We start from the raw sequence: 23,573 nt of genomic DNA, 5'->3' as shown, positions 1-23,573 counted from the left end.
AATAAAGGAAGTCTCAGCTGTGCCAGATGAAGGTCTGAACGCTGGTGGTGGTGACGAGTGTGTGGTGGGGGGGCCTGGGCTGGGAGACTTAATCCCAGCGGCTGCTGCCAGGGCAGGTCCCTCCTGGGAAGCCCTCAACATCCCCCTCCCCCTTGTGAGGTGGAATGAGTAGGTGGGGGTCAGAGCTCGCCCCATGGAGAGAGTGAGGAGGTCCACTCAGAGCCTGATCCTCCGTTTACTGGAGGTATGGCTGCGGAGAAACTTAGCCCTGGAACTGGTGCTTTCTCCTCTGACCTGGGGGCTGGCTTCGCCTTTCTAAGCTTCAGTTCCTGAGACGGCCCGTACCAGCCCTACACCTCACAAGGCAAGCAGATCAAGCACCTGAAGTCCTCGCCAGGCACAGGAAAGCAGCTGATGAACTTTTTCTTTTTTATCATGGTTTGTACTTTCAAAAGAGCTCATAACTAGTGTGTAGGGACTTTTTTTATTCCTAACTTTATGGGGTCCTGAGAACTGGAAGAATTTAATCTGTTGAATGGATGAATGAGTACAGAAAATGCTTTTAGTATTTAGATTCTCATGTCTATTTCGGCACGAAAGACCCAGGCCACACTGCTGGCTGCTGCTCTTTCAAGCTCAGCATCCGCCCACAAACGTATTTCCTGAGAACCTGCTGGGGGCGCGGGGATTCGTCCTTATTCTCACTCCCACAGACGGGGAAAGTGAGGCTTGGGCAGGACCAGACACGCCCAAGTTCAGCCTAGTAGGCGAGGCTGGGGCTCCAAGCGCTGACCCGGACCCTCGTCCGCCCGGGCAGCTCCGGCTGTCGAAGCAGCTCGGGAGTCGCCACAGCCCCCTCCCGTTGGGATACAGATCCCCGGAGCCGCCCTCGGGGGAACGGGATTCGGGGGGCTGCGCACCCTTTCCCGGGTGCTGGGCATGCCCCGGAGGCCAGGTCTCCCCTTCTCCGTCCCCAGCCTTCCTTGGGACCCCAGCGGGGTGCGGAGTGGGAAGTGCTGAGCAGCGGCCAAGCGTGACTGAGCCCCAGGTCCCCGCCACCCGGCCTGGCTCCCGCTGGGGTCCCCGGCCCGCCTCCCGCCCACGTGGCCGGCCCGGCCTCTCCGCCCCCGGCCCCGCCCCGCCCCGGGGAGCCGCCCCCGTAGCCGCCGCTGCCAGAGTCGTGGCCGCGGTGCGCGCCGCAGCCCCGCGGGTCGAGCCCGTGCTGGGAGCCGAGGTGAGTGTGGGGGGCTGGCCTGGAGCCCCGCTACTCCGCTAGACCTTCCCTGGCTGGAGACCCTGCTAGACACCCTGGGCCGGGAGGCTTTCCCGGGCCGGTTCCTCTCCACCTTCACACACCAAGCCGGAGCTAGACCCCACCTCCAAGCCGCCCTCGTTCCATCCCGGTGCCCGCGGCAGAGTGTGCGCTCCTGGCTCCGAGCACCCTGAACGCTCAGGGGAACCCTGGACGCGGCACAGGTAGGCAGTGCCACCGCCAGCCCCGACCGGCCGCCGCTCCGCCGAAGACCCTGACTCCGACCCTCTGGTAGCTCTTGGGCGAAAAGTTCCCGGACCCACTTCCGGGGAGGGAGGTGCCACCTGTCTTGGGGTGCAGCCCCTTTCCCTCCGCGTGTCTTCCCGTCGGGCGCTGTTTGTCGGGGCTCGCAGGACCACCAGTCGCTTCGCGGCGGGGAACCCGGCTTTGGGCGCGCGGGGCGGTGGCTGCAGTTTCGGGCCCACTCGGGCCCCCGTGCTCGTTGCTGCTTAAACTAAGCGGCCCGAGGATCCAGGGATACAGGAGGGGGAGGCGGACACCATGGGGTTAGGCGAACTTCGGTCCCTCGTAACCAGAGAGGGGCAAGCGTCTTCTGAGTGTGGAAATTTCTATTGAGTCGAGTTCCCGTGGGCTTTGCCACGAGGAAGAACCGAGCTTGCAGTATCAGCGGCCTCATCAAGGGCTTATGCGTTGGTGAAACTGAGTGGCTTGTTCCTCGAGGATTCTCACTCCATTTAATGCCTAAACCAGGCTTGCCTCCAGCACTGGGCAAGGATGCGAGAACTGCCAAACGGTGGTTGTCTTGGGTGAACTAGCAGAAACTTATTTTTAAGCAGTTCATGCACTGCCCAGGTGTTACCACCTTCTACCCTGGGTGTGGAAGAGTTTTTCTATGTCAGCTGTGTAGTCTTGCGCAAGTTACGTCACCTGCTCGTGCCTCAGTTTCCTCATCTGTGGAGTGGAGATGATAATAGTACAAACCTTAAAAGGTTGTGTAAGATTAAAGTTTTTATTGTAGTGCCTGGTACAGGGTAAGTTCTCCCTCGGTTAACTGTCCTTCTTGTTACTATTTTGACTGGTATTAACAGAGCACCCCCATCCCTAATTCCACTGTGAACTAGGTGAGCAAGCTCTCTGCACTTCCCCATTTCCTGATAAGGACCTGAATTATTTACCGGGTAGCCCGTGGTGTCCCCTTCCGCCTTGAAACACTTGGGCTTTGCATTAACACTTCCTATGCTTAACCAGCCTTGTGCGAAATGTTATCTCAGAATGTGAGGTTAGAGATGACCTTTGTCAAGGACAATCCTGGAAAATGGGGTCTTGGACCTTCTCTGGAGGCTCTGGGTGTTGTGGGATGTTTCCCTTACTGGAGTGGAGCGGGTAAGTTTTCATTAGGACCCCTTCAGGCCTTGGTCCCCCTGACAGGCTGACATCTTCTATCAGAGCTGGAAGAGGTAGTGTGGGAGTCTCTTTATGGGTTTGAGGGCCTGATCTTGTCCCCTCTCTTTCATTTACTCGTCTCTAACAGGTTGTCCCTTCCATTTGTGGGGTGCTCCTGGGCTGAACCAGTTTAGTTTTTTCTCATAGCGGTGGCAACCACAGACAGACGTTCTGAGCCTGGGGCTCTGAGAACCTTCTGCAATGCACCTGAGTTGCTTGGAGCACAGGTGTGTCTTTTCTCAGAGGGTTCTCTTTACGTCATTTTCTACAAAAGGCCTGCATCCCCCAAAGGTGGGCCCTGAGTGCCAGGTGGGAAGATGGGAGTCATGGTTCCCTATGCAAGACAGGCCCACTTTTCTGTGGAGTCAAGATGCCAGCCTTTCCTCTGTCCCTGTAGGGAGAGGCGCACACGTGTTCCTTTGTGCCCTTGTTCAGCACACACCTGCCAGTGGAAAGTTCAGCGTCAAATCAGCTCTGCCTTGACTTGAGAAAATCTGACAAAGAAGTCAGTGGGGAAAGAAGGCAGGCGGGGTGGGGGAAGATGTGTGTTTAGGGCCTGTGGTGGGGCCTTTAGGATAGGGTGCAGTTGATGAATATAACTCAACTTGTCAGGAGATTTCTCTGACTTGTCTTTTGCACATGCTTTTCCTTCTGCTGAGCACACTCTTTCACCACCTTTTCTCATGTCTGGCACTTTCATGCCATTTGGCTCAGATGTTTCCTCTGTAGAAAAGTTTCCCCTGACAATTTTGTCCAGGGCAGCCCCTTCTATGTCAGTTTCTGTCACGTTCCCCCATTTTTAAAACTTAATTTTATTTTTGGTTGCACTCGGTCTTGTTGCCATGTGAGGACTTTCTCTGGTCGCAGAGAGAGCTCTCCAGTTGCAGGGTGCCTGCCGACGTCTCATCGCTGTGGCTTCTCTTGTTGCGGAGCACGGGCTCTAGGTGTGTGGGTTCAGGAGTTGTGGCACACGGTTTAGTTGCTCTGCAGCATGTGGGATCTTCCCAGACTAGGGATCCCCTGCATTGGCAGGCGGATTTGTATCCTCTGCACCACCAGAGGAGTCCCATATTCCGCCCATTGCATTTTACTCTTGAAGCTGGCCTCAAATGGTTCTCCTCATGCATCTGCTCATGGGTTTATTGTCTTCGTCCACCCAGAAGAACATAGAATCCTGTTACCCTTGTCTCTGCTCCACTCTGGCCCCTGGCACAGAGTAAGTGCTCACTAAATGTCCATGAGGGACAGCACGTATTGAGTATCCACTGAGGGAGGCTCATGGAAGCTGGAGAGGTTTAGGAGTAGTGAAATGCAAAGGAACTGGCCCATAAGAATGCCAGTCTACAGCGTGACCTTTGAGGTCACGTAGTTCAGCCTGCAGTTTAAACCACCTCCACAGCACCTCCTCCTAGTTACTGCTTAATCCAGGCTTGGTTCCTCCAATGAGGGGAGCTCGTTGCCTCCTGAGAGAACCTATTCCTGTCAGAGAAAGATGTGGGATGCAGAGAACGGGATGTCGTCCCCATACCCCCTCTGATGAGGAGAGGTGCGTGCTACTGCTCCCGTTTTTCTGGTCCATGTTGCATCCTGATCCTTTCATCGATCACCATCCATCCCAATGAGCTGCCTCTATTTCTCTGCCATTACCAAGGTTCCTGAGCCCCTGACCAGAATCCAGTGTGCTCCTGAGTCAAAAGTCATTGGAGGGAGCCTGAGGCGAAGAGGCATCAACGAAAACTGCAATTGTTTAGAAACCTTCGAGGCCAAGCTCTGTATCGTTCAGGCTCCTGTAACTCATTGGGCAGCAGGGGTGGGGCTCTGTTTCTTTCATTCTTTTTGTTCTTTTTTGAGATTTGTCCAGTTATTCCTTAATCAACTTATTAATTATAGTCTTAGCTATATTTTAAAATAAAATATAGCTAAGACTATAAAAATCGTGAACTTCCAGATGTTCAAGCAGGTTTTAGAAAAGGCAGAGGCACCAGAGATCAAGTTGCCAACATCCGCTGCATCATGGAGAAAGCAAGAGAGTTCCAGAAAAACATCTATTTCTGCTTTATTGACTATGCCAAAGCCTTTGACTGTGTGGATCACAATAAACTGTGGAACATTCTGAAAGAGATGGGAATCCCAGACCACCTGACCTGCCTCTTGAGAAACCTGTATGCAGGTGAGGAAGCAACAGTCAGAACTGGACATGGAACAACAGACTGGTTCCAAATAGGAAAAGGAGTGCGTCAAGGTTGTATATTGTCACCCTGCTTATTTAACTTCTATCCTGAGTACATCATGAGGAACTCTGGGCTGGAAGAAGCACAAGCTGGAATCAAGATTGCTGGGAGAAATATCAATAACCTCAGATATGCAGATGACAGCACCCTTATGGCAGAAAGTGAAGAGGAACTCAAAGGCCTTTTGATGAAAGTGAAAGAGGAGAGCGAAAAAGTTGGCTTGAAGCTCAACATTCAGAAGACAAAGATCATGGCATCTGGTTCCATCACTTCATGGGAAATAGATGGGGAAACAGTGGAAACAGTGTCAGACTTTATTTTTTTGGGCTCCAAAATCACTGCGGATGCTGATTGCATCCATGAAATTAAAAGACGCTTACTCCTTGGAAGGAAAGTTATGACCAACCTAGATAGCATATTAAAAAGCAGAGACATTACTTTGCCAACAAAGGTCCATCTAGTCAAGGCTATGGTTTTTCCTGTGGTCATGTATGGATGTGAGAGTTGGACTGTGAAGAAAGCTGATCGCCGAAGAATTGATGCTTTTGAACTGTGGTGCTGGAGAAGACTCTTGAGAGTCCCTTGGACTGCAAGGAAATCCAACCAGTCCATTCTAAAAGAGATCAATCCTGGGTGTTCATTGGAAGGACTGATGCTAAAGCTGAAACTCCAATACTTTGGCCACCTCATGCGATGAGTTGACTCACTGGAAAAGAGTCTGATGCTAGGAGGGATTGGGGGTAGGAGGAGACGGGGACAGCAGAGAATGAGATGGCTGGATGGCATCACTGACTCGATGGACATGAGTTTGAGTGAACTCCGGGAGTTGGTGATGGACAGGGAGGCCTGGCGTGCTGTGGTTCATGGGGTCGCAAAGAGTCGGACACGACTAAGCGACTGAACTGACTGAACTGATATTTTAGAAAGATGAATCCTTGGACCCATTACCCTGATGATTTGTAAAGATATCGCCTGATTCATATCACCTCACACAAATGGGTTGAAACTTGAATGAAAACAAAATGTTTATATATATGATTCTAATTTATTGAGTCAGTTCCAGTTTCTGTGGGAGGTCACCAGTGTGATGAGTAGGGCAGGGTCCACTGTGGAGAAGTTTAGAGGAAAACTTTGCTTTTTTCCCGATGTACCTTAGTCACTTAGCTCAGCTAATTTGCTTCACTTATTCAAGAATCACTTATGGAGGGAGTGCCCTGGCACTGGACACACAGCTGTCAAGGAAACAAACAGCGCTCCTCCCTTCAGAGTTCACATTGCAGGGATGAAGATGGGTAATAGACAACTAGATCTGTAATAAGATGCCAAGGGCTATGGTCAGTGTGATGAAGGAGATGAAACTGGGTAAGAGGATTCAGAGTAGCTGGGACGGAGGCAGAGTTGGTTTAAGTTAGGCAACGTCTCTCTGAGGAAGCAGCATTTGAGCGGAAACCCATTTGAAAGAGGGAGCAGCCATGTGGGTGTCTTGGGAAAGACCACTTTTTACATATGGATATGGTCTGTCTCCCTGGGGAAGGGAGAGAGGAAATGAGACGATATAGGCAGAACCTCCCCCACCCTGTCTCCAGATCTTAGTATGTGGCTGGAATAAGATCTCAGCATTGTGTGTGCTCCTGGTTGACCAGGAGGCTCGTCTTTCCTTTCCAGAGGGTGGGACCTGGGATAGTGATGTTCTAGAAACTGGTGCCTTGGCAATGAGCATGAGCCTTGGGGGCTTGATGCAGGATTCTCATTGGTTATAGCTGTGTGTGTGTGTGTTAGAATATACCTTGGAAAAGGAACTAATGTGGCAGCCTTCAGTAAATGCCAGTTGATCTGAATGGCTATGCCTTGTGCCGCTGAGCCCTGCACCAACATCTTAATATATCTATGTGTGTCACATACCCTCATTTTCCAGACCAGAAAGCTGAGGTGTGGAGTGATGAACAACTTGCCAACTGTGTGTCTTCTTGGGCCTCTCGTCAGTTATACTGAGAGAGATGGAGGTGAAGAGAATCTTCCCCAAATATCTGTTCAGTGACATGAAGAAAGATGGGTGTTTGAAGTATCTTAGCCCTCTCTTGGGTGCACATCCCTGTGGAATGTTAGCTCAGGGAGGCAGAGCGAGTGCTCAGCCCATGGCTCAGTGAGGGCTTGTTGGGATGTTTGGTGGGTGCCCCAGGGTCTCTGGTGGCCATGGAGTAACAAGGCTAGAGCAGGTGATCACTTTCATTTCCCAGGTGTCTCCTGACTTTTCCAAGGTGAAGCGCAAGTTTTCAGGGCAGAACTGGACATGGGGCCCAAGTCAAAACAGGAATGCTCAGAAAGAGAGGCTGGGGCCTGCAGCCAGAGTTGGAGGACAGAGGAAGCAGCTTTGTGTATTGCCTGGCTCAGCCAGCTAAAGAGCAAACTAGTTAGTTACCGGTCCAACTTGGCTCCTTATCCCAACACCCCACCTCCACTTCCAGTCAGCATATAGTAACTTTATGGGTCTGAATTTGCTGGTAGAACCCCAAGCTCTGAATTCAACTTCAATTCTGAGCTCCATAATATTTTCCTGGAAACTGGAGCAGAGTACTGACCTGGCTTTGAAGCAGATTGAAATGTCTGGAGGTTGTAGAGATGGCAGTTGGGGTCTTGTCTCTGCTGCAGTGTTAACCAAGGGAGTGACCTAGGACAAGGTGCTTAAACTCTCCAAGCCTGTTTCAGTGAACTGTGAAGTTGCTCAGTTGTGTCCGACTCTTTGCGATCTCATGGACGGTAGCCTACCACTCTCCTCCATCCATGGAATTTAGCCTACCAGGCTCCTCCATCCATGGAATATTCCAGGCAAGAGTCCTGGAGTGGCTTGCCATTTCCTTCTCCAGGAGATCTTCCCAACCCAGGGTTTGAAGCCAGGTCTCTCACACTGCAGGCAGACGCTTTACCGTCTGAGCCACCAGGGAAGCCCCCAAGCCTGTTTGCCCATCTGTAAAGGGAGGTACAGAGTTTTGGAGTTTTGCTCTGAGGATTAATTGAAAAGATATTTGCAAAGTGCTTACCCCCATCACAGCCTGCATGTAGAGGAGCTTGCTGGGGTCATTATCGGGTACTTAGGATTGACCCAGGTCACTCCATCACTTCTTTGTGCTCCTGTCAAAAAGGTATGCTCTGACACACTGGAAATTCTTCATTGAGATTTGGGGACTTCAGGGGTGTGGATGTTCTTCTTTTTGGAGACCATCTGACTAGACAAATCTGGATAATGGAGTTGGCGGTCAGTTTATGGTAAGACAGAGGCCAGGTTGGACTGCTGCCGAGACCTCTTGCCCAACTATAGCCCCCCATTCTCTCCCAGCAGTACCCCACGTTGTCATGGCCATCACCCCCCGAGGGCACATGACACCTTTGGAACTTGGCTGCTTCAGCTCACTGTTCTGATTCACCTTCACCCCAGGTCCCCACTGGTTCCTGTAACAGAATGAACCTGACATCCACTTTCCAATCTTTGCTCCTGCTATTCCCACTCCTTGGGATGCTCTTTCGCTCTTGTCCACTTTCACAGCTTCCTTCACTATCCAACTCCAGTGGCCTCTTCCTTTTTCTTCTGTTTTGGCTAGAGAAAGAAATTATCTTTCGCGTGGCATTCCCTGGTTGTTTCTTAATACATAGAAAAGCAAGCAAATCAGAAATTGTAGAGTAAATAATGAAGTTCCACATCCCTTATCCCAGGCTTATATCCAGAAAGAACATTTATGATCAGCTGGCTGTGTATTTCTCCTACAGTCTTACATAACAAGTTTGTGTACCTCTGTATATATTTTTTAAAAGGCTAACATAATCACTTATTTAGTATGTATTCTTCTCCAGCCTTGTTTTTTCTTTTCTTTTTTTTTTTCCCATTTAACCGTATGTCCAAGAGCACCTTCTCTGTCCGGATGCTCTCTTGTTTTTACCTGCCCTGGCTCTCGCCTTCCCCTGGAAGAGTGTACAAATTTATGTGGAAATGGATTTTCACTTCTCTTAGGTATATACAGAGCAATGGAATTGCAGGCGTATGGTGACTCAATGATTGACATTTTGAGGAACTGCCAAATGTTTGCCTCGTGGCTGTTCCATTCTGCAATCCCACCAGCAGTGTGTGAAGGCTCCAATTACTCCACATCCTCCCTGATGCTTACCACTGTCCATCTGCTTGATCATTGCTGTTCTAGCGCAGGTGAAGTGATCTCATTGTGGTTTTGATTTTCATTTTCCTAATGGTTAGAGGTTAAATATGTTTTTTAGCTTTATTTTTTAGAACAGTTTTGAGTTTATAATAAAATGGAGAGGTGGGTACAGAGATTTTCCCCTTGCTCCCTGCTTCCACGCAGCCTAGCCCCCACCATTATCAGCATCTCTCACCGTAATGCTGCATTCATCACCGAGGATGAACTTGCTGTGGCACATCATGAACATCTAACTTCTGTAGTTTACCTAAGGGCTCATTGCTCTTGGTGGTATTCTGCTTTCAGTGGATTTGGGTAAATGTACAATGACATATATCCATCTTCACTGTATCATGCAGAATGTTTCACTACTGTAGAAACCCTCTGTGCTCTACCTGTTCATACCTTCCTCCGCCCCTGCCGTGTTCACTGGTCTTTTCGTTGTCTCCACGGTTTTGCCTTTTCTAGAATGTCATACTGTTGGAATCGTACATGGTGTATCCTTCTCATTTTGGCTTCTTTCACTTAGTAATATGAATTTAAGATTTCCCATGTCTTTTCATGAATTGATAGCACATTTTTAGCGCTGAATGACATTCCATTGTCTGGGTGTATCCCAGTTTATTTTTCCCTTTACCTCCTGAAGGCCATCTTGGTTGCTTCCAAGTACTGAAAATTATGAATAAAGCCTCTATAAACATCTCTGTGCAGGTTTTTGTGTGGACATAAGCTTTCAGCTCTTTTGGGTAAACACCAGGGAGTGGATCATGTGATAAGGGGGTCCTTAGTTTTTGTGGGGTTTTTTTGGCTGTGCTGGGTCTCTCTCTGTTTGCAGTGAGCAGGGGCGGCTCCTCGCTGAGGTGCATGGGCTTCTCGTTGCAGTGGTTTCTTTTGTTGTCAGCGTGGGCTCTCGGCACGTGGCCTTCAGTTGTCTGGCTTCAGTAGGTGTGGCTGGTGTGCCCACGAGCAAGGGCTCAGAAGTTGTGGTCCACGGGTTTAGCTGTTCCGCGACATGTGGGCTCTTCCCAGACCAGGGATCGATCTCGCGTCCCCTGCACTGGCAGGTAGATTCTTAAGCCCCAGATCACCAGGGAAGCCCCAGTGGGGTTAGTCTTTTAAGAAACCTTCAAACTGTCTTCCAAAGTGACTATACCATTTTGCATTCCCAGAAACAGTTGATGAGAGAGTGCCTGTTGCTCCACCTGCTAGTCAGCATTTAGTGTTGTTGGTATTTTGGATTTTAGCCTTTGCCATAGGTACGTAATGGTATCCTCCTTGCCGTTTTACTTTGTTTCCCTGTTGTCATGTGATGATATGTAGCATCTTTTCCTATGCTTACTTGCCATGTGTGTATCTTCTTTGTCGAGGTGTCTTTTAAAGTCTTTGGGCCATTTTTCATTCAGATTGTTTCTTCTTATTCGGTTTTAAGAGTTCTTGGTATATTTTGTGTAACAGTCCTTTATCACTTGTGTCTTTCACAAATACTGTCTCCTACTCTGTGGCTTCTCTTCTTTTACTCTTGGTATTATCTATTGCAGAGCAGAAATTTTTTAATTTTATGAAGTTCAGTTAATTATTTCTTGCATGGATTGTGTTTTTGGTGTTGACTCTAAAAAGTCATCACCATTACAAGGTATTCTAGGCTTTCTGCTGTTTTATTTTTGGGGAGTTTCAGACATTTGCATTTTACAAGGTCTGTGATATATCTTGAGTTAATTTTTGTGAAGGATGTAATGTCTATGTCTAGATTTTCCTTTTCTTTTTGTGTGTGGATGTTCAGTTGTTCTCATCACCATTTGTTGAAAAGATGGTCTTTGCCCCATTGTATTGCCTTTGTCCTTTGTCAGAGATCAGTTCACTGTATTTATGGGGGTCTATTTCTCGGTTCTCTGTTCTGTTCCATTGATTTTTTTTTTGGTCTTGTCTTTTGCCAGTACTGTACTGTTTTGATTACTGGAGCTTTATAGTCAATCCTGATGTCTTGTAGTGTCAGCCATCCAACTTTGTTCTCCTTCAGTATTGTGTTGATTGACTGTCTTTCACTGTGTTTATCAGCCATTTGTATATCGTCTTTGGAGAAATGTCTGTTCAGATCTTTTGCTTATTTGAAAAACTGGGTTGTGTTTTTACTATTGAGTTATAAGGTTCTTTAAATATTTTAGATTCAGTCCCTTATCAGACAGATACATAATTTTTCAGTGTTTTCTGCCATTCTTTAGGTTGGTCTTTTCACTTTTTTGTTGGTGTCCTTTGAAGCCCAAGGTTTTAATTTAGGTAAAACCAACTCACCTATTTTTCTTGTGTTGCTTCTGCTTTTGGTTTCTTAACTAAGAAAGCTTTACCTAATCTAAGATCATAAAGACTTATGGCTAAATTTTCTTCTAAGGATTTTACAGTTGTAGCTCTTATATTTATGTCTTTGATCCATTTTGGGTTAAATTTTGTGTGTGGTGTGAGGTAGACCAGTATAGCTTCATTCTTTTGCAGGTAGATACCCTGTTGACCCTGCACAGTCTGTTGAAAAGACGGTTCTTCTGTTGAATTGTTTTGGCATCCTTGTCAGAAATCAGTCACAAATGTGTTTATTTTTGCATTCTCAGCTCTACTCTGTTGATCCATATGTCTGTCCTATGATACCACCATTGTCAGTATGTCTTGCAGTAAGTATACCCTTGTAGTAAGTTTTGAAATCAACAATTACGAATTCTTTCAACTTTGTTCTTTTCTGTGATGGTTTTGGCTCTTTTGGGTCCCCATATGAATTTTAAGATCAGCTTGTCAATTTCTGCAAAAAAGACAGCTAAGTGTTTGACAAGTGTTGTACTGAGTCTGTAGTCAGTGGGAAGTTTGACAGTCTCATTGATACTAAGTCCAGTCCTGAAATACTTTTCCTGGGTGCATCACTCACCTCCACTGGTCGTTGTCTTATGGGGACACGCTCAGAGGCCCACCCTTCAGGCTGCACAGACAAAAATCCAGGAACATGAGCATCTGTTTTCATTGTTGAAGAAAGTGACACCATATAGTGTAGTGTTTAAGGCTGAAGACCTTGGATAAAACATTTAATACCCAATTTTGTGGAATGGGAGTGCATCTGGCACTGACCAAGCATATGACTGACCTGCTTCCTTTACTCTGAGTGTGTGATGAAGATCCCTGAAGATCCTCCCCAATTCCCCTGCCTCCATGCCTTGAGAAGTGTGGTGAGAACTAAGGACCCCACACCCTGGAGGTACCAGGGAATGGTAGAAGGCATTGGAGTAAGCCTGCATTTTAACTTGTTTTATCTACCAGGCGAATAGATTGCATTTAATGGCAGGGTTTTTGCTGCTAAAGCAATCTGCGCCCCCCATCGTAGTTTGAAGAATGGAATAAAAATAAGAACGGAATACTATCACATATTAAAAGATTAGTTTACACCCCTACAACGCACTTATGTGTTCCAGATGTAATGCCTTGGCACAAGTCCAGGGTTGTATTCTCACAGAAGAAGAAATAAGAAGCACAGCACCTACATGAGCATCTGTAGCAACCTGGTTTTATGAATTTAAGGAACAACCTGGGGACTCCATTGGAAACTGCAAATCCACTCACACCTGAGCTTACTCTCAGCTGGGACAAGGAGCTCCATTTTAAACAAAATAGTGCTAATGCATGTGTGTTTGTCTGTGGTGGGGGATTGGAGTTATCACTGTTACAAAAAAGTTGGGGCTGAGTTTTTCATTTTTGGAGGGGAAAAACTTACATGCAATAGAAATTATTTTGACATCTTCAAAATCTAAGCTCCTTCAGTTTAACAGATTCCGTTTACCTAAGCTGTAAGAACAGTTCATAGGGATTTCATTTCCATTCTTAAGTGAGGGGTGTGTGTGCCTGTATGTGCGGCTGGAAAGTTAGGGGAAAAACACAGTGACATAACCCAGCCCCCAAACAAGGAAGCGCATTACAGAGCTGAAGTTCCAGCCTCAGAAGGTGCAGCTTAACTGACCTTAAGTAACCTCTTTTTATGACACATCTCCCGGGGGGTGGGGGTAGGGTAGAGAACTGTGTCTCTCCAGCATGGCTTTAATTTTACAAAAGCCCTGTGCAGCCTTGCAGACTCAAGTGGTTTTCTTAGCAAATCACATTTCGTGTGTTCTGGGCTGGGCAGGGCCTCACTAATCCTTGGCCAGCATTGTGAGTCAGAAAATATTTAAATGACCGCCTGAGTCCTTTGAGGAGAGAGAGTTGGCAAGTTATCTTAGGGAGCTGGAGTGACTCTTAAGCAGCATTGCAGGAAACAGGCGGAAAATTGACACCAATGTTAGCAGCTTTTTTTTTTTTTTACTAGTAAAGAAAGGCATATTACCTCTTAGAGTGAGATAATGACAATACTACCAAATTTTATTGAGCACTTACTATGTGGTGGAATCTGGCTTTTCACACTTGTTTTCCACTGTGACCCATCGTAAGACAAAAATCTAAACAGTCTGAGTGTGTAACCTGGTCTGTGTGTGTGTATGCACACATATCTAAAACATTTAACACAGTACTCACCCTCTGTATGTCTAGTGTCCTCTGATAATTCTTTCCTGCGTTAATGAATTTATGCTATTTTTAACAAATGATGGTTGTGAGACCCACTGAGTTTATTTCACTAATAGGTCAGGAACTTACTATTTGAAAAACACTGCTACACAATTTATTTTGTGTTTTATATGTACTATCACATTTAATTCTCACAGCAAATTTATGGAGGGTATATTGTTTACCCCATTTTGTATACAGAAAAATTGAGGCACACAGAGGTAACTTGCCCAGGGTCACTCTGTGAATGATAGTGGAGCTGTACTTGAACCCAGAAAGATCTGGTACTGGTATCAGTTAAAAGCAATATGGTGTAACTTAGTATCTAATGAGTTGTTATACTCTGAAAAAAAATTAGCCATAGAAAGGATACAAAATTATTACCACTAATAGTTGTGGATAGATGTATGCTGCTGCTGCTGCTGCTAAGTCGCTTCAGTCATGTCCGACTCTGTGCAACCCCACAGACGGCAGCCCTCCAGGCTCTGCTGTCCCTGGGACTCTCCAGACAAGAACACTGGAGTGGGTTGCCATTTCCTTCTCCGGATAGATGTATAGTTGCATTTAAAATTAATGTAACACTTTGATGGGTTTGATCAATATAAAGACAGATGTTATTCTTCCTAGATTTGCTGTATTTTGTGGGGGTTTTTTGTTTACCTTTTAAATCATGTAATGACTTGACATTTTATGAAAGTATTGGTTGTAAGAGATGATTTCTGATAGGAATTCAGTTATTTTAGGAGTGTATTAGTATTCTCCATAGAAACAAAATCTATAGTATACAAAAGGCTGAGAATATTATCATCAGTTCAGTTCAGTCTCTCAGTCATGTCCGACTCTTTGTGACCCCATGGAATGCAACACACCAGGCCTCCCTGTCCATCACCAACTCCCGGAATTTACTCAAACACACTGCTGTTGAGTCAGTGATGCCATCCAACCACCTCATCCTCTGTCGTCCCATTCTCCTTCCACCTTCAATCTTTCCCAGCATCTGTGTCTTTTTTTTTTTTTTCTTGTTTTAATTTTATTTATTTATTTATTTTTTTGCATTACAATAGTTTAATATGAACAATCAGAACTAATAGTATAACAATATTTTACAACTGAAATAATTAAAATAAACTATAAAATTACTACATAAAACAGGTCTGATCTAGCTTATTTACTTTCTATAATTTCTTCAGTGCTGCAAAACCATTTATTTCTTTTTTTTTTTTATGTTTTAATAAACACTTTGTCTTTTTGTATTGCTTTTTTTTTTTATCACAATAATAGAAATATAACATCATATATCACTGTAAAACACATTTCCACATAAATGCTGATAAGCACAAAATATTTTTCATCATTTACATTTTAACTGTAATAATATATGGCAGAATTAAAGCTGCATCCATCATGTGTCTAACTCACCTTGCTGTAATGAATTTTTAAATGTAATGGTTTCTGTCGCAAAGTAAAATCGTACATAATGTCTAGTGACACAGTACGCTGGTGGATGGGTGGATTTGGAAAATGGAAATGCAACTTCATTTTTAATTAGATTTATAAACTTCACCACCTCCACCTCCAGCCAGCTTCCCAACCCTCCCTCCCACTACCATTATTTATTTATTTATTTATTTTTTTAAAATGAGGCTTTTAATTAATGTTTGACAGAGCTGATTCAGGTTGAATAGACTAAATTTCTTTAAACAAACTTACTTATACTCCAGAGTCCTTTAAAAACTTAATAGCATTTATACATTGAAGGTATTTGATTTTCTTGTAACTAGCACTTCAAATGCAACAAGCATTTGAAGCAACAAGCATTTGACCCAACAAGTAAAACTTTCTACAGTTCATAACTTTTATAAATAAAATAAATTAAATGTACAGTGAATAAGTTCTCTGAAATATTTCAATATTTCTGCAGGTTTAGTAACATCGTAAAATACATTTCAACTAAAATTCACAAATCTAAAAATCTGTTAGGCATTTTTAGGCGTTTTAAGTTGGAAATGAAGACCAATGTTACATCGTAATATGCCAATTACAAATAGTACTTCAAATAGCAAATACTACAGTTTGTCCCAAACTTTAAAAACTATTCATGAACTCAACACTGAACTATTGATGGCTATGAGAATTGTTTCCTTCATCTGGGTCTTTTCAAATGAGTCACTTCTTCACATCAGGTGGCCAAGGTATTGGTGTTTCAGCTTCAGCATCAGTCCTTCCAGTGAATATTCAGAGTGATTTCCTTTAGGATGGACTGGTTAGATCTCCTTGCAGTCCAAGGGACTCTCAAGAGTCTTCTCCAACGCCACAATTCAAAAACATCAATTCTTCAGCGCTCAGCTTTCTTTATAGTCCAACTCTCACATCCATACATGACTACTGGAAAAACCATAGCCTTGACTAGACGGACATTTGTTGGCAAAGTAATGTCTCTGCTTTTTAATATGCTGTCTGATTGGTCATAACTTTTCTTCCAAGGAGTAAGCGTCTTTTAATTTCATGGCTGCAGTCACCATCTACAGTGATTTTGTAGCCCCCTCCAAAATAAAGTCTGCCACTGTTTCCACTGTTTCCCCATCTATTTACCATGAAGTGATGGGACCAGGTGCCATGATCTTAGTTTTCTGAATGTTGAGCTTTAAGCCAACTTTCTCACTCTCCTCTTTGACTTTCATCAAGAGGCTCTTTAGTTCCTCTTCACTTTCTGCCATAAGGGTGGTGTCATCTGCATATCTGAGGTTATTGATATTTCTCCCGGCAATCTTGACTCCAGCTTGTGCTTCACCCAGCCCAGCGTTTCTCATGATGTACTCTGAATAGAAGTTAAATAAGCAGCGTGACAATATACAGCCTTGAGGTACTCCTTTTCCTATTTGGAGCCAGTCTGTTGTTCCATGTCCAGTTCTAATTGTTGCTTCCTGACCTGCATACAGGTTTCTCAGGAGGCAGGTCAGGTGGTCTGGTATTCCCATCTCTTTCAGAATTTTCCAGTTTGTGGTGATCCACACAGTCAGAGGCTTTGGCATAGTCAGTAAAGCAGAAATAGATGTTTTTCTGGAACTGTCACTTTTTCGAAGATCCAATGGATGTTGGCAATTTGATATCTGGCTCTTCTGCCTTTTCTAAAACCAACTTGAACATCTGGAAGTTCATGGTTCACTTATTGCTGAAGCCTGGCTTTGAGAATTTTGGGTGTTACTTTACTAGTGTGTGAGATGAGTGCAATTGTGTGGTAGTTTGAGCATTCTTTGGCATTGCCTTTCTTTGGGATTGGAATGAAAATGGACCTTTTCCAGTCCTGCAGCCACTGCTGCATTTTCCAAATTTGCTGACATATTGAGTGCAGCACTTTCTTTTTTTTTTTTTTGAGTGCAGCACTTTCACAGCATCATCTCTTAGGATTTGAAATAGCTCAACTGGAATTCCATTACCTCCACTAGCTTTGTTCATAGTGATGCTCTCTAAGGCCCACTTGACTTCACATTCCAAGATGTCTGGCTCTAGATGAGTGATCACACCATCGTGATTATCTGGGTAGTGAAGATCCTTTTTGTACAGTTCTTCTGTGTATTCTTGCCACCTCTTCTTAATATCTTCTGCTTCTGTTAGGTCCATACCATTTCTGTCCTTTATCGAGCCCATCTTTGCATGAAATGTTCCCTTGGTATCTCTAATTTTCTTGAAGAGATCTCTAGTCTTTCCCATTCTGTTGTTTTCCTCTATTTCTTTGCACTGATTGCTGAGGAAGACTTTCTTATCTCTCCTTGCTATTCTCTGGGACTCTGCATTCAAAAGGGTATATCTTTCCTTTTCTCCTTTACTTTTCACTTCCCTTCTTTTCACAGCTATTTGTAAGGCCTCCTGAGACAGCCATTTTGCTTTTGTAATGCTGAAGAAGCTGAAGTTGAATGGTTCTATGAAGACCTACAAGACCTTCTAGAACTAACACCCAAAAAAGATGTTCTTTTCATTATAGGGGACTGGAATGCAAAAGTAGGAAGACAGGAAACACCTGGAGTAACAGGCAAATTTGGCCTTGGAGTACAGAATGAAGCAGGACAAAGGCTAATAGAGTTTTGTCAAGAGAACGCACTGGTCATAGCAAACACCCTCTTCCAACAACACAAGAGAAGACTCCACACATGGACATCACCAGACAGTCAACACCAAAATCAGATTGATTATATTCTTTGCAGCCAAAGGTGGAGAAGCTCCATAAAGTCAGCAAAAACAAGACCAGGAGCTGACTGTGGCTCAGATCATGAACTCCTTATTGCCAAATTCAGACTTAAATTGAAGAAATTAGGGAAAACCATTAAACCATTCAGATATGACCTAAATCAAGTCCCTTATGATTATACAATGGAAGTGAGAAATAGATGTAAGGGACTAGATCTGATCGAATGCCTGATGAACTGTGGACAGAGGTTCGTGACATGGTACAGGAGACAGGGACCAAGACCATATCCAAGAAAACAAAGAATATTGTATAACAGTGTATAATGTATCAGTGTATAATGATGTCTTATGCATAATATACATATACAATATTGTATGATAGAATGTTTTACATATTATATACATATATTCACATACACATACCACATACGTAGGGAGAGTGAGCAAGAGTGAGAATGAGAAGGAGAGAGAGAGAGATTTATTTTGAATGATTGATGACTCTTGTATGTGACCGTCGAGGCTTGGCAAGTTAAAAATGTTCAGAGGAGGCTAGCAAGCTGGAGCCTCAGGGAAGAGCTGCAGCTTGAGTCCCAGGGCCGTCTGCTGGCACAGTGCCTTCCTGCTAGTGGAGATCAGTCTTTGTTCAGTTAAGGCCTTTGACTGTTTGGATAAGGCCCACCCATGTTATGAACACAGCTTGTTTAACTCTATTGGTTTAAATGTTAATTTTATCTTAAATTCCTGTACCTTCACAGAAACATCTTGAATAATGTTTGATGAAATATCTGAGCCTCAGGGTCTAGCCAGATTGATATTTAAAATGAAGTATCACAGAGGTTAAGATACTGTTTGAAGTTGTTCAGAAGAAAGGAATAAGGCAATGGGAAGCAGAAGTGTGGTACTGTTACAGCTGGGAGGACATTTCAGAAAGAACTCCGTCTGCCATGACTAATTGCAAAATAAGGCCATCCCTCTGCAGTTACAGGGCGACAGACAGCATGGATTGGCAGATGGGGTGGGGGCGGGAGTGGCTCAGATTTTCTGCCTTGAGTTGAATGGGATTTTTCTTACATTTCACTTTTAGATCAGAGGCCTGAGAATTCATGGCCCTAACTGAGCAGGGCCATTTATCTGTAGCTACTGGGTGCTTATTCAGTAGTTTTATCTCAATTGCTTTATGTGTTAATGCGGCATTTGTGTTTTAGCCTAAACTTGGGAGACTGCTCCTGTCTCCTGAGCCACCAGCTGCCACACAGCTGTGGTGACCTGTGGGTCACTGGCCACAGGAACTGTTGGTGCCCAGGGTTGTCTGTGGGGGAACTCAGGCTGAATGTATAAACGTGGTATCCCAGACAACATTATTATAGTTTTAATTGTATCTTTTTTTAAATTGAGATATGTCACATACCACAAAATCAACCACATTAAAATACACAATTTAGTAGTAGTTTTTAGTATATTCACAAGGTTGTACAGCCATTACAGCTGTCTGATTCCAGAATATTTTCATTATCGCAAACTACAACATTTATTTTGAAAGTGAACATTCAAGAACACTGCCCCATGATGAGGTCTGTCCCATTAGTACATAAACATGCATGCTGTTATTTTTTCCAATTTAAAGAAAAAAAGAAAATAACCCATGCACTTCTTTCCTTCAGTCAGACTCCCATTTCTTTTCAGTTGAGAGTAGAATTTCTTGAAAGAATTGTCTGCACTTGTTGACTCCCAGTTATTTGCCCCTTGCTCTTTCTCACTATTTTTTAATAAAAAAAGTGATACACTATATATAACGTAAAATTTACCATCCTAGACATCTCCGAGTATTCAATTTAGTAGTTTTAAGTATGTTCACACAGTTGTGCAGCCGTTTCCTGACCTTTTTCATCTTGCAGAACTGAAAACCAATATTCATTAAATGCCTGTTCTCCGTCTCCCCAGACCCTAGTAGCCGCCATACTGTGTTCCACCTCTATGAACTCACTACTCTAGATGCCCCTACAAGTAGAATCAGCATGTGTGTGTGTCTGTGAGGTAGTATTTGTCTTTCTTGGTGACTGGCTTCTTTCATTTAGTCTAGTGTCTTCAGTTTACATCCACGTTGCAACATGTGTCAGAATGTGCTCCGTTTTTTTCCTAAGGCTGAATAATATTCCATTGTATGTAAAGGATCACATTTTCATTATCCATTCATCTATTGTGGAGGCATTTGGTTTGCTTCCACTTTGGCAACTGTATAATATTGCCATCCCAATTCTCTCTTTTTTCTTTTTTTTAAATATTTTGACTGTGCTGCACAGTATGTGAGATGTTATTAGTTCCTCCAACCAAGGATCGAACCTGGGCCCCTGCATTGGCAGTGAGGTGTCTTAACCACTGGACCACTAAGGAAGTCCCACAATAGTCTTTTGAGTCCATTATTCCTCATGAATCTCTCTTGCCCAGGTCTGCAGGGACTCCCATATTCTTCATCCCAGTGGCCCATTTTCTAGCCCCATCCTGCTTGGCTTCCAGCAGTGTTTGACAGTTGGTCATTTTCTCTTCCTTGAAGCTCTTTCTTTACCTCACTTCCAGGACACCGGTCTTCTTCCCAATCTCAGTTAAGGGCAGTTCTATCACTGCTCATCACCTTTGCTGCTACCGCCCTTGTCCAAGCCCCTCTCCAATATAACTCAGTTTCTCACTTCCTTCACCTTTACTTAGATACCGCCTTCTCTGGCCATCGTATCTAAACTGTCACCACTACCCCCAGCACGCCTCTCTACCTTTCTAGATTTATTTTGGCTCTTAACTTCTGTCACTGTCCAGTGTAGTGTATATTTTGCTCATTCATCTTATCTGTTTTCTGCCTCCCCTACTAGAATGGAAATTCCATGAGGGCTGGGATTTTTCTTCTGTTTTGCTCCTTGCCATATCCACCACACTTCACCTAGTACCGAGTAGACACTCAGTAAATATTTGTTGAGCCAGTAAATAAAATTTTGGAAAAGAGATTAAAAGCCATTTATGATTCTTTCATTATGATACAATTCTTGCCATATTTTCTTACATGTGAATTGTTACGTATAAGTGTGTCTATATTTGTGTGTCCTGTTTTTTCCCACCAGACATTACTCCATAAGACTTCTTTTTTTCTTAAGTTGGTACATAATCTTCATGATTACTTGCTAAACAGCTGCATATTGTTTTCACTGAATGGATGTAGCAATTTTATTTAGCATTGTTGTTTTGTTTAGTACTATTGGGCAGCTTCCAATTTGTTGCTATTGGAGATTATACCACAGTGTCTGTCGGGCATTTGCCCTGCCTCCCTCCCTCTCCTCCGAAAAGAGTCTGCATTCTTTTGATCCCAGGAGGGGACTGTGGCCCAGGCAGGGCCCGTCATGGTTCCCCAGCCACTTGGCTGTGGTGATTGGTCCAGGGATGCATATAGGCCCAGCCAGGACAGGCCATGGGCTTCCCTCAGGTCACCCTTACTCGAAGGTGGCAGAATAGATGCTCAGAGGCACCAGAGCTGTAAGGAAGGGGCCCCTTTCTTAGAATAGAATGGTGACAGTATATGGAGGGAGATGGGCCCATCATCTGTGAACCAGTGCCTGGGCTGGGCTGTTTCATTATGTTTCCAACAAATTCCCCTTTTCACTCATGTAGATGGAATTGGATTTCTCACTGCAAAGAGAGAGTCTACAATAATCGCACTCAATAAGCATCCCTACTCACTCCTACCCCCGCCCCCGTTCCCTTTTTTAGTTCTTTAGTCCAGAGCAAGAAAAGAGGATACAGGGTACCTAAGGCATCTTTCAGGGTAGAAAATGCATTTTAGCAGAAGAGCTCAATTATTATTATTATTATTTGGTCATACTGGAGAGACAGTATGAAAGCATCATCAATCTGTATTCAGATGCTGTCACTGCTCTCTAGTAGGGGTAACCTCAGTTTATTTGTCTGTAAAATGGGGGTGAAAATAATCACACCCTACCTCAGGGAATTGTTTTGAGGAATAAATGAGTTAACACACACAAAAAAATATTCAGAATGGTGTGTAGCAGAGTGAAGGAACTCTCACTGAGCATTAGCTGTGGCAGCTGCTGGGTTATAATGCCCAACTCTTAAAAGGGTGTGCATGCTCAGTCACGTCCAACTCTTTTGCAGCCCCATGGACCACGGTCCGCCAGGCTCCTCTGTCCATGGAATTTTCCAGGCAAGAATGCTGGAGTGAGTTGCCATTTCCTCCTCTAGGGGATCTTCCCGACCCAGGGATCAAACCCGCCTCACTTGTATCACCTGCATTGGCAGGCAGATTCTTTACCACTGAACCCCTTGGGAAGCCCATCTTAAAAGGACAAGAGGAGTTAAAGATAGAACTCCTATGTGATGTACTAATAGCAATTCCATTCCTGTATGTATACCCAGAAGAATTGGGTATACCCATAAGTATACCCAGAGATACTTGCACACACACATTCATACTGGTGTTATTCACAATAGCTGAAAAGTGAAAACAGCTCACGTGTCCATTGGCTCATGAATGCATAGACAGAATATGGCACATGCATACAATGGCACGTTACTCAGCCACAGAAAGGAAACAAGCCACAACTTGGATGTACCTTGAAAACACAATGCTAAGTGAAGTAAGCCAGGCACAAAAGGACAAATATTGTGTGATTCCACTTACATGAGGTATGAACAGGCAAGTTCATATAGATAGAAACTAGAATGAAGGTTACTAGGGCCCAGGGGCAGGGAGGCCCCCTCTATGTATTAAGCAACTCGTGTTTAATGAGTATGGAGCGTCTGTTTGGAATGATGAAAAAGTTTTGAGATGGATAATGCTGATAGTTGTACAACAGTGTGAATGTACTTAGTGCTACTGAATTGTACACTTAAAAATGGTTAAAATGGTAAATTTCATGTTGTAAATTTTTCCACACCAAAAAAAAAAAGTGTAAGAGGAGTTAGAGGGTGTGAATGGGTGTGAACTATGGTGGGTCTCCTGGACGTTTTCTTTACATGCTCAAGTTAGCTCAAAATGAAGCAAACCTCAGTGAAAAAAACGGCACAGATTGAAACGGGAGTGGTGGCGGCGGCGGCAATGGGGTAAGTGACCCAGGAGCCCACGGCATCCTGGTAGTGTTTCATACTGCAGGCTGGGACCTGGCGTGGGACAAGCAGGCCACCCGGCCAGAGGGTGGAAAATCAGGGACAAGGAGAGGGTCCAGATGAGTGTTCTCAGGGACTGTGTCAGTCCTGTCCCTGGTCAGATGGGCCCAACCCGGAACCAGAGACCATGTGAGTCACAGCTCACCCTCCGGGGAACAAAGGGACGTGGCAGGGAGGGGCTGGGCTGTGACTCAGCGGCCTTGGCCTCTGTGAACTTCCCACCAGGTACGAGGAGGCCCCCTCTGATTCCCTGATTGGCTTCCTCCTGTTGGGGGTGGAGGCAGGGGTACCCACTTCTGTGCAGGCATTGAGAAGGCTCCCCATCAGAGCCTTAAAGTTGTCCAGAGTTCTTTCTCTGCTCGTTTTTTGGAAACACAAACACAATAATAGTAGCATCGACGTTGCTTGAGCAACAGGCTCAAGCTCAGGGCTCTGCGCATTTAATCTTCTTCAAGCCTCATCTCACCTTGTCAGCTAGTCTTATCAGTCTCACTTTACAGAAGAGAAAATGGGCTTGTAGGGATGAAG

At 44.6% G+C, this 23,573-nt stretch overlaps 2 protein-coding genes across 3 annotated transcripts in view; one reads left to right on the top strand and one right to left on the bottom strand.

Annotated features, from left to right (window-relative positions):
• Window positions 1-1,197: 1,197 nt before the first annotated feature.
• ARHGEF3 (Rho guanine nucleotide exchange factor 3) overlaps window positions 1,198-23,573 on the top strand; it is a 319,599-nt gene continuing 297,223 nt past the window's right edge. The window contains exon 1 of one of the 2 annotated variants that reach the window (XM_055414115.2): window positions 1,198-1,234. The gene's annotated coding sequence lies outside the window, so the exon portion shown is untranslated. Of the gene's footprint in view, window positions 1,477-23,573 lie in introns of both variants that reach the window. The other variant, XM_055414114.2, reaches the window with a different exon arrangement.
• On the bottom strand, window positions 6,695-7,239 carry SPATA12 (spermatogenesis associated 12). The gene is given in 3 exon segments (XM_055413279.1): window positions 6,695-6,788; window positions 7,122-7,209; window positions 7,212-7,239. Coding segments are annotated over 3 exon segments (210 nt in total).

The sequence above is a fragment of the Moschus berezovskii genome, chromosome 24 (genome assembly GCF_049115385.1).
Source record: "Moschus berezovskii isolate FMDL1 chromosome 24, NW_MosBer_1.0, whole genome shotgun sequence".
NCBI lineage: Eukaryota > Metazoa > Chordata > Mammalia > Artiodactyla > Moschidae > Moschus > Moschus berezovskii.
Note: the sequence above shows the minus strand (reverse complement) of the source record. Positions and strands in the feature narration are given on the sequence as shown.